Below are 12,372 nucleotides of genomic sequence, written 5' to 3' on the forward strand. Positions count from 1 at the left end.
TCTTCAAGCTTGGCACCCTTGTTTCACTTTTCAGCTGTGTTATTGTTTTCTTTTTAATAATTGAGCTTGCTGAGCACATGTGCAACTCAGCTCCACCTGAGGTCAAATCATAGGTCTCATGCATAGGGATCGGAATTAGGTTGAAATTGTCAGAGCAAAACTGACAAGGGCATAATGATAAGCAGGTCAAGTTCTATCTACCATGAAATTTTCAGAATAATTGGAAAACCTATTTTGGATTAATTGTCCCTTAAATGTCAATTTTTAGCAAATTAATTATAACAAACAAAGAGCAATATAGAACAGCGAAAATGACCAGAACAATAAGATCTACCGTTACAAGTCAACTTGACAGAATTAGTCATGTGTTTTTTGCAGATACTTTAGAAGATAGAGAAAATCTTTCAAAATTAAAATGCTCAGCAAATAAGATCTACAAATAAGTCTACATGGATAAAATGTTCAATTATACCCTTACATGAGTTATTGCCCGTGTAAGTTGTTTTTACCCATTTTATGTGTTTTCTTGCAGAAACTGTAATAGATTGAGAAAAAATTGTTTAAACAATAAAGTTAAATAAGATCTAAAATAAGTTAACATTGCCAAAATCAATCAATTGAACCCTTATAAAGGTGATTGCCCTTGAATGATGATTTTTCCAGAAACTATAATAGATTCAGAGAAACAGTAAAAGTGTTCAGCAAAATAAAATCTACAAATAGCTTAAGCGGGCATGACAATAACATCGATCGACCCCTTATAGGAGTTATTGTTCTTGAAAGAAAGTGTTCCCTATTTTTTGCGTTTTTGTGCAGAAACTATAAAAGATAGTGTTATTTAATTTCTCTCAATGTACAGCTAAGCACCTCTAAATAATACACCTTTTTTTTATTTGTGTGACATGCACAACTTTTCCATTTGACATTTCTCATTGTGAATGGGTGCGAATATTTTTTTATTGTTATTTATTTTTAACAGGTGTACCAGTACATGGTCTTCAACACTATATCAAAATATCAAAAATGTTCATCAAAATTAGATCTTCAAATAAGTCAAATGGCCAAAATCATCAATTGACTCTTTATAGGAGTTAATACCCTTTTTTATGGTGCATTTTTTTCAAAAACTCTAGCTGGTAGAGAGAAACTTTTAAAAGCAAAATAAGATCTACAAGTAAGTCAACATGGCCACATTGTAAGACTCCTTATAGGATTCATTCACTTAAGATGTCAGATGATTTTTAGCTCGCTTGGCCTTTGCATTCTTTGCCTACTATCTTAAAAAATATGATGGATAAAAAGAAACTTTAAAAAGCAAATATGATCAGCAAGATAAGATCAACATGACCAAAATTGTAAGTTGACTCCTTGTTGAAGTAATGGCCCTTTGATGATGATTTTTCCCATTTTTTCCTATTCTTGCTTTATATTATCTTGAAAACTGTAATAGATAGAAAGAAACTTTAAATAGCAAAAAAGATCTGTAAATAAGCCATATGGTAGAAATCTTCAGTCGACTCATTATTGGAGTTGATACCTTTTAATGATAATTTTCACATTTTTTTGATAAAAAAATAAATAGATAAATAGAAACTTTAGAAAGGAAAAATTATCAGCAGGATAAGATCTACAAATATGTCAACATGACTGAAATTGTCAGTTAACTCGTTATAGAGTTATTCCCCTTTAATGATGATTTTTACTTAAAAGTGGCCATTGTTGAAGATGCAGGTGAGTGACACAGGCTCTTTAGAGCCTCTAGTTTTGTGTTATTGCCTTATATCTTAAAAACTATAACAGCTGTAGATAATCTTTAAAAGCAAAAATGATCTGCACAACAGGATCTACAAATAAGTAACCATAGCCGAAATCCTCAGTTGACTCCTTATCAGAGTAATAGCCCTTTAATGATGATGTTTACCAATTTTTTCGTATAAACCTAATATCTTAAAAACTATAACAGATAGATAGAAACTTTAAAAAGCAAAAAAGATCAGCAAGACAAGATCTACAAATCGGTCAACATACCTGAAATTGTAAGTCAATTCCTTATTGAAGTCATTGCCCTTTAAAGATGATTTTCCGCATTTTTCCAATTTTTGCCTATCATTTTGAAAACTGTAATAGATGGATAGAAATCTAAATAGCACAAATGATCAGCAAGACCAGATCTACAAATGTGCTATAATGGTCAAAAACTTCAGTCGACTTGTTATTTGAGTTATTACCCTTGAATGATAATTTTTGACATTTTTGTGCATTTTTGCCTATTGAAAACTATAATAGATAAATAGAAACTAAAAAGGAAAAATTATCAGCAGGATTAGGTCTACAAACATGTCAACATGACTAAAATTGTTAGTTAACTCTTAATAGAGTTATTCCCCTTTTATGATGATTTTTTACCAAAAAGTGGCCATTGCTAAAGATGCAGGTGAGCCTCTAGTTTCTTCTTCTTATTCCAAATACTGCTCACATTCAACATGATGAATATTCTGGCAAGTTGCGCATGGTTAAAAACTAGTTAAAAACAAATTGTTGAGTTGATCATTTAGAGTTGTTGGTCACTTGAGACTTGATTATCTCAAGAGACTTTCACTTTGCTGTGGCGATATCTGGAGGCAGTTTGTTCCAATCCTTGACAATGTTTACATAGAAGATCCAATCTTTGGTTGCTGGCTGTAATTGGTAAGTATGACGTCATGTCTGACTGGAGCTTCTTGTTGGTTTTTGTAGGTATTTGCTCTTGTCTATGACATCAAGGTCGTTTTTTATTTTGTAGCACATGATGAATTCTCATTTTGTTTATAAGCTTTTCCATCCAAATTCATTTATCATATTGCTTACACTTGACCTATTTCTATGTCTGCTGGTTACAAATCGTGCAGCTCGACTTTGTATTTTTTCAAGTTTATCTATAGTTTTATTTATTTCTAAAATTTTGTCAATTATTTCGATACTTTGATAAATAATTGTAAACTGGAAACAGTAAAATGATGATCTACATAAATGCCACTAAATAAGATTTACAAATAAGCAAACATTACTGATTAAAATAAAAGTAAAATAGAATATTGAATGAGATGGCATATTTTCACTGTTCATGCCCAATACACGTTCGCACCCCACATGTTCTCCCCCTGTGTACGTTAACACCCTTCTTTTTAATTCAAAAACCTGATGAATAATAAGGTGTTGATATAAAATTATTTTTATTTTCATAAATAAAAATTCAGGAATTTTTAAATGAAATATTGTTTCAAATTGATTTGATGATTAATTATTATATGTTAATTATGTATGATTACTGTTAATATGGTGTTTACACAAGTATCAGGTCGTTCTGGCCCCAAACCGATCAGGCCCCAAGTCGATCCAGTGTCAAGTCGATCTGTCCCAAGTCGATCGGTGGCATGTCAAACCGGCCCCATGTCGATCCAGTCCCATAATAAAATAATGAATAATTTATATTAACTTTGGAGGATTTGGTGACATATTTGAATCAAGAAAAGGAAATTTGTAAAAAAAGTATCAATGATTAATGACACCAGGTAAGTGAAGTATGCCTAATATTGGAGTAATATTCAGATGAAGTATTTCAAATCGATACGAAAATGAGTATGATTGTTACTGTTTGTAAAGCAGCATCAGCATGTAAATGTGAAGTTATTTTCCATGATAACTTGGAATATCATGGGGAAAAAAGTTTTTATTTAATTCACACATAGAAGAGATATATAAATAGATATTTTATATTAAAATAATATTATACTATATGAAATCTTAAAAATAAATTTTATAAAAATATTCAAATAAATGTCTCATCTTATGAAAATTAAATATTCAAATATTCAAAAAAGCCATTTTTTTTTTACCGTCCACCTTTATTATATTATTATAAAATTCATAAACATTTATGAATTACAATTCAAATATATCTTTATTTTTATTCCTTATAAATATTTTTTTTATATTGGGGCCGAACCGACTTTAAATATGGGGCCGGATCCACATGAAAGCTTTACACAGATAAACTTGGTGTTATTGTTATGTGTTTGAAAATTGTGATTGTTGTTTTAACCAGCTTTGATGTAAATTCTGCATGTACTTAGCATGTTTTTAGCTTGGTATGAGTAAAAACAATGAAGATTCAAAATGTTAGTGTTGTTGAGTTTAATAACGGTTTGGTATCTTAACATTAAAAAAATATTCGACACAAAAAACCTTTTTAGAAAGTCACTTTATTTTGAAACAATGAAAAAAAATATTATAGCAATACACTAACCAAAACACGATTAAAAAAATATTCAACACAAAAAACATCACTTTATTTTGAAACAATGAAAAAAAACTTTTTTATACCAAACAATAACCAAAACATGATTGAAAAAATAATTCAACACAAAAATCGTTTTAAGAAAGTCCAAAAAAAATATTTATAGCAATACACTAACCAAAAAACAATTGAAAAATTATTTTATATTAATATTTGTATATTACGAAGGCATACTGGATATTTTACGGAGGGAACCAACCTAGGCAGCCTCTTGCTTAAATAATCATTGGGTATCCCATTCATATGTTGATCTCCATTTCAACATGATTGTGATATAATTGATTGGCTTGAATTAAAACTAAATTTGCAAATAAAAAGTCAACATTTCAGAAATATACCAATTTCAATATTTGAAAATAAATCCTTCTTTTATTCATTCTTTCTTTTATGCACACCCCTGTATATTGATATTTCCGGTGTAGAAAAGGACAATTTACAGACGAAATGTTTACGTTATTCTGGTGGGATCAAGGAAAGAAGCATTATCTTGTACTGACAACCATTGTCATCCTCCGAACTGCTTATTCATTGCGTTTAGAAAAGCTTGATTTCTAGTAAATATCTTAGAACCCGTTTCCTTTTGAAAAAGAACTCTTACATGTTTCCCTCACGTGGAAAAACCACAAATTATTTATGAAAAATTACATCACATACCAGTTTAGCTTACAGTTGAAACAAAAATAAGAAATGATACATTATCAGTTTCATAGTGAACTTAAAATTTTGTGTTTTTCTTCCTCATGGGATCATACAAATATCGAAGTGTACTGAACAGTTCTAGCTTTCACGTAACTTGATGTAAAGTGAAACACTTGGTTGCTTTTAAGGAGAATGGAGAATGACAAACACAGGTCTTCTTCAGATCTTGGTTTATCTCAGCCATTGGGATTTCAGGATTTTGATTTGCAAGAAAATCATATATGGTGTGATCAGTGCAAAAGTCTTAAACAGGTAAGTTCATACCAACGATTTTGATTCTACTTGAGAGAATCGTCTGTAAGTAATTTTTGTATTTGCAGTTTCTATTATTTGAGTAAAATCACTGATAGCATCTGTAAGAAAGCAACCAACACGATGAGCTTCTTAAACAGAAATCTATTATATAACATAAGAACCACAACACCTCATCTGTCACAGACATGCTAGAGAAATAAGAATGGGTGAATGAAATCAAGAGTAGTACTATTGTACAAAATCATAAATGGGTTAGTCCTCAAAGATGCATCTGAAAGAGTAATCATACCAACACGATTTTAGTCGAAATAGCAGTTCCTTTCAAGTATCATCTTGCAGCATAGTTGCTTGAATGGAATCATTTTATCAAAGAACAATTCAAGTCTGGAATAATATAAATCAGTTTTTTTTACTATCACATTTTGATATGTACAGCACCATTTGTTTGTTTTGTTAATTTGTTATTGTTGTTTTAATTTCTTGTTACATGTAAGTATGTGCACACAGTTTTTGACCATAAATGGCAGAATAATTAGAAATGATGGCTGCCACAAAAATGCTTAAGCAGAAACAGAAGCATACCTGCCAACTTTAATGATTAAGGAGGAACTACATGATTTTTACCCATTGTCTCAAAATACAGGATCTTGATCATGAAAACAGTAATTTTTTGTTCAACATGTTCAACATGTTCACAGTAAACATTTGTTATGTTTGTTATGTAACTAGATTTAACTTAAGAAAGAGTTTATAAATTTCAAAATAATTACAGTAAAAAAATTACACATTCAAATATGTTCTTTTATGTAGCTTCTGTGTTTCCCTATGGTTCTGATGGTATAAGGCATAATGGTATACTGTTGCCATGATATTTTTACCACTATTGTATAAAAAAATCCATAGGTTTAATTATGCTAATTGGTTTGCTCTTATCTTTGCATTTAGATGCTGTTTTAAAATTTCCTCATGTGTAGGTCAGGAGACTCTCTGAAATTTCTTCAGGGATATACAGTGTATACATGTACATACATATTTTGTACATGTACATTGTATTACATGTAATTCATGTATAGTATTTGCATGAACTTCACATTCATTTGACATTGTCAAAAATGTTCATTTCTTCTTTCAGGAATTAAAAAAACTGCAAGATGAACATGCCTTGAATTACAGCACTCTTAAGAAGAAGATAATATCAACAGAGTAAGTCCAACATCTTGATCTGTGTTATAAATACAAAATGTTATCAGCTAAAAACTTATTTATACTATTAAAATGTATATACATAGAACAAATGGCAAAAGTGAACAAAGGTCATGAAGGTTGCATTCACTTGGAACATCAATAAGATAATGTAATTTTAAAGAAATACATGTACATAAAAATGTAATGAAAAAACAAACAACCAACAAATATTATATATGCAAAATAAAAGCAATTGAACATTTTTTTTAATTGTTTTACTGTTGCTTATATCTGTCAATGGATCATTTATTTTTTTTATGACCCAATTTTCCATAAATAAAAAGAGATGGGGGTTGTATGACAATGATACAGCGATCCAACGACAAATTAAAAAGAATACATCAAGAGGGCAACATACAATAGAGCCTTTAAAACTAGATAGGTGTCTGAACTATATTTCAAACTCAGATGTGACCTAGACATGTATGACAACCACTGACAATTTTCCTGACTTGGGACAGACACATAAATATGTGAATGGGTTATACAAATGTATGTGACGTCTAACTTAGGAGGTAAGACTGGTTACAAATGCAAATATCAGTATTTATTTCTCTACAAATAATCCAGCATCATCTTATTATTGTTATGACGACTGTGATATATAGTACTTATAATATTTTTAGTAACAAATGGTAAAATAATTTATCTTTTATATTTATGTTTCTGTTTCAGTTTGCTGATAAAGAAGTACAAGTCTAAGTGTGATGATATCCTTTTGTTATTTACGACTTACGTCCTGATTATACTCCTGCTCTGTAACTTGGCATGTTATACTGGTTTTACTCTGTCCCTCCATGCATCTGTCCATATAACATTTCTGTCTCATTTTTCTCAGCAACTACAAGTCATAGCTTCTTGATATTTGGTACCAAGCTTAATATTTGTACCCTATATCCTGTGACACATTTCAGATCCCTCACTTTCCTACTTTGTAGTTGCCAGATACATGTATGATTATATTCTTCACGTTGATGAGTATGAAGTTTTCCTAGTTGCCAGATACATGTATGATTTTGTTCTTCACGTTAAAGTGTATGAAGTTTTCCTAGTTGTCAGATACATGTATGATTTTATTCTTCACGTTAATGTGTATGAAGTTTTCCTAGTTGCCAGATACATGTATGATTTTGTTCTTCACGTTAATGTGTATGAAGTTTTCCTAGTTGCCAGATACATGTATGATTATGTTCTTCACGTTAATGTGTATGAAGTTTTCCTAAGTTGCCAGCTGCAGATACATGTATGATTTTGTTCTTCACGTTAATGTGTATGAAGTTTTCCTAAGTTGCCAGATACATGTATGATTTTGTTCTTCACGTTAATGTGTATGAAGTTTTCCTAGTTGCCAGATACATGTATGATTATGTTCTTCACGTTAATGTGTTTGAAGTTTTCCTAGTTGCCAGATACATGTATGATTATGTTCTTCACGTTAATGTGGATGAAGTTTTCCTAGTTGTCAGATACATGTATGATTTTGTTCTTCACGTTAATGTGAATGAAGTTTTCCTAGTTGTCAGATACATGTATGATTATGTTCTTCACGTTAATGTGGATGAAGTTTTCCTAGTTGCCAGATACATGTATGATTATGTTCTTCACGTTAATGTGGATGAAGTTTTCCTAGTTGTCAGATACATGTATGATTATGTTCTTCACGTTAATGTGTATGAAGTTTTCCTAGTTGCCAGATACATGTATGATTTTGTTCTTCATGTTAATGTGTATGAAGTTTTCCTAGTTGCCAGATGATTTTGTTCTTCACGTTAATGTGTATGAAGTTTTCCTAGTTGCCAGATACATGTATGATTTTGTTCTTCACGTTAATGTGTTTGAAGTTTTCCTAGTTGCCAGATACATGTATGATGATGTTCTTCACGTTAATGTGTTTGAAGTTTTCCTAGTTGCCAGATACATGTATGATTATGTTCTTCACGTTAATGTGTATGAAGTTTTCCTAGTTGCCAGATACATGTATGATTTTGTTCTTCACGTTAATGTGTATGAAGTTTTCCTAGTTGTCAGATACATGTATGATTATGTTCTTCACGTTAATGTGTATCAAGTTTTCCTAGTTGCCAGATACATGTATGATTATGTTCTTCACGTTAATGTGTATGAAGTTTTCCTAGTTGCCAGATACATGTATGATTTTGTTCTTCACGTTAATGTGTATGAAGTTTTCCTAGTTGTCAGATACATGTATGATTATGTTCTTCACGTTAATGTGGATGCAGTTTTCCTAGTTGCCAGATACATGTATGATTATGTTCTTCACGTTAATGTGGATGAAGTTTTCCTAGTTGTCAGATACATGTATGATTATGTTCTTCACGTTAATGTGTATGAAGTTTTCCTAGTTGTCAGATACATGTATGATTATGTTCTTCACTTTAATGTGTATGAAGTTTTCCTAGTTGCCAGATACATGTATGATTTTGTTCTTCACTTTAATGTGTATGAAGTTTTCCTAAATGCCAGATGATTTTGTTCTTCACGTTAATGTGTATCAAGTTTTCCTAGTTGCCAGATACATGTATGATTATGTTCTTCACGTTAATGTGTATGAAGTTTTCCTAGTTGCCAGATACATGTATGATTTGTTCTTCACGTTAATGTGTATGAAGTTTTCCTAGTTGCCAGATACATGTATGATTATGTTCTTCACGTTAATGTGTATGCAGTTTTCCTAGTTGCCAGATACATGTATGATTATGTTCTTCACGTTAATGTGTATGAAGTTTTCCTAGTTGTCAGATACATGTATGATTTTGTTCTTCACGTTAATGTGTATGAAGTTTTCCTAGTTGCCAGATGATTTTGTTCTTCACGTTAATGTGTATGAAGTTTTCCTAGTTGCCAGATACATGTATGATTTTGTTCTTCACGTTAATGTGTTTGAAGTTTTCCTAGTTGCCAGATACATGTATGATATTGGTTCTTCACGTTAATGTGTTTGAAGTTTTCCTAGTTGCCAGATACATGTATGATTATGTTCTTCACGTTAATGTGTATGAAGTTTTCCTAGTTGCCAGATACATGTATGATTTTGTTCTTCACGTTAATGTGTATGAAGTTTTCCTAGTTGTCAGATACATGTATGATTATGTTCTTCACGTTAATGTGGATGAAGTTTTCCTAGTTGCCAGATACATGTATGATTATGTTCTTCACGTTAATGTGGATGAAGTTTTCCTAGTTGTCAGATACATGTATGATTATGTTCTTCACGTTAATGTGTATGAAGTTTTCCTAGTTGTCAGATACATGTATGATTATGTTCTTCACGTTAATGTGTATGAATATTTCCTAGTTGCCAGATACATGTATGATTTTGTTCTTCATGTTAATGTGTATGAAGTTTTCCTAGTTGCCAGATACATGTATGATTTTGTTCTTCATGTTAATGTGTATGAAGTTTTCCTAGTTGCCAGATACATGTATGATTATGTTCTTCACGTTAATGTGTATGAAGTTTTCCTAGTTGCCAGATACATGTATGATTATGTTCTTCACGTTAATGTGTATGAAGTTTTCCTAGTTGCCAGATACATGTATGATTATGTTCTTCACGTTAATGTGTATGAAGTTTTCCTAGTTGCCAGATACATGTATGATTATGTTCTTCACGTTAATGTGTATGCAGTTTTCCTAGTTGCCAGATACATGTATGATTATGTTCTTCACGTTAATGTGTATGAAGTTTTCCTAGTTGTCAGATACATGTATGATTATGTTCTTCACGTTAATGTGGATGAAGTTTTCCTAGTTGCCAGATACATGTATGATTATGTTCTTCACGTTAATGTGGATGAAGTTTTCCTAGTTGCCAGATACATGTATGATTATGTTCTTCACGTTAATGTGGATGCAGTTTTCCTAGTTGCCAGATACATGTATGATTATGTTCTTCACGTTAATGTGGATGAAGTTTTCCTAGTTGTCAGATACATGTATGATTATGTTCTTCACGTTAATGTGTATGAAGTTTTCCTAGTTGTCAGATACATGTATGATTATGTTCTTCACGTTAATGTGTATGAAGTTTTCCTAGTTGCCAGATACATGTATGATTTTGTTCTTCATGTTAATGTGTATGAAGTTTTCCTAAATGCCAGATGATTTTGTTCTAACGTTAATGTGTATGAAGTTTTCCTAGTTGCCAGATACATGTATGATTATGTTCTTCACGTTAATGTGTATGAAGTTTTCCTAGTTGCCAGATACATGTATGATTTGTTCTTCACGTTAATGTGTATGAAGTTTTCCTAGTTGCCAGATACATGTATGATTATGTTCTTCACGTTAATGTGTATGCAGTTTTCCTAGTTGCCAGATACATGTATGATTATGTTCTTCACGTTAATGTGTATGAAGTTTTCCTAGTTGTCAGATACATGTATGATTTTGTTCTTCACGTTAATGTGTATGAAGTTTTCCTAGTTGCCAGATGATTTTGTTCTTCACGTTAATGTGTATGAAGTTTTCCTAGTTGCCAGATACATGTATGATTTTGTTCTTCACGTTAATGTGTTTGAAGTTTTCCTAGTTGCCAGATACATGTATGATATTGGTTCTTCACGTTAATGTGTTTGAAGTTTTCCTAGTTGCCAGATACATGTATGATTATGTTCTTCACGTTAATGTGTATGAAGTTTTCCTAGTTGCCAGATACATGTATGATTTTGTTCTTCACGTTAATGTGTATGAAGTTTTCCTAGTTGTCAGATACATGTATGATTATGTTCTTCACGTTAATGTGGATGAAGTTTTCCTAGTTGCCAGATACATGTATGATTATGTTCTTCACGTTAATGTGGATGAAGTTTTCCTAGTTGTCAGATACATGTATGATTATGTTCTTCACGTTAATGTGTATGAAGTTTTCCTAGTTGTCAGATACATGTATGATTATGTTCTTCACGTTAATGTGTATGAAGTTTTCCTAGTTGCCAGATACATGTATGATTTTGTTCTTCATGTTAATGTGTATGAAGTTTTCCTAGTTGCCAGATGATTTTGTTCTTCACGTTAATGTGTATGAAGTTTTCCTAGTTGCCAGATACATGTATGATTATGTTCTTCACGTTAATGTGTATGAAGTTTTCCTAGTTGCCAGATACATGTATGATTATGTTCTTCACGTTAATGTGTATGAAGTTTTCCTAGTTGCCAGATACATGTATGATTATGTTCTTCACGTTAATGTGTATGAAGTTTTCCTAGTTGCCAGATACATGTATGATTATGTTCTTCACGTTAATGTGTATGCAGTTTTCCTAGTTGCCAGATACATGTATGATTATGTTCTTCACGTTAATGTGTATGAAGTTTTCCTAGTTGTCAGATACATGTATGATTATGTTCTTCACGTTAATGTGGATGAAGTTTTCCTAGTTGCCAGATACATGTATGATTATGTTCTTCACGTTAATGTGGATGAAGTTTTCCTAGTTGTCAGATACATGTATGATTTTGTTCTTCACGTTAATGTGTATGAAGTTTTCCTAGTTGCAAGATACATGTATGATTATGTTCTTCACGTTAATGTGTATGCAGTTTTCCTAGTTGTCAGATACATGTATGATTATGTTCTTCACGTTAATGTGTATGAAGTTTTCCTAGTTGTCAGATACATGTATGATTATGTTCTTCACGTTAATGTGTATGAAGTTTTCCTAGTTGCCAGATACATGTATGATTTTGTTCTTCATGTTAATGTGTATGAAGTTTTCCTAGTTGCCAGATGATTTTGTTCTTCACGTTAATGTGTATGAAGTTTTCCTAGTTGCCAGATACATGTATGATTATGTTCTTCACGTTAATGTGTTTGA

General features: G+C 31.4%; 1 protein-coding gene across 1 annotated transcript in view; it reads left to right on the forward strand.

The window, feature by feature from the left end:
* The first annotated feature begins 4,746 nt into the window (after positions 1-4,746).
* Positions 4,747-12,372, forward strand: part of LOC127739379 (putative leucine-rich repeat-containing protein DDB_G0290503) — a 58,262-nt gene continuing 50,636 nt past the window's right edge. The window contains exons 1-3 of the mRNA XM_052251076.1: positions 4,747-5,287; positions 6,423-6,493; positions 7,211-7,245. Coding sequence (XP_052107036.1) covers positions 5,168-5,287; positions 6,423-6,493; positions 7,211-7,245 — 226 coding nt within the window. The 5' untranslated portion in view covers positions 4,747-5,167. The remainder of the gene's footprint in view (positions 5,288-6,422; positions 6,494-7,210; positions 7,246-12,372) is intronic.

Source organism: Mytilus californianus, unplaced genomic scaffold, assembly GCF_021869535.1.
Source record: "Mytilus californianus isolate M0D057914Y unplaced genomic scaffold, xbMytCali1.0.p SCAF_4, whole genome shotgun sequence".
Lineage (NCBI taxonomy): Eukaryota > Metazoa > Mollusca > Bivalvia > Mytilida > Mytilidae > Mytilus > Mytilus californianus.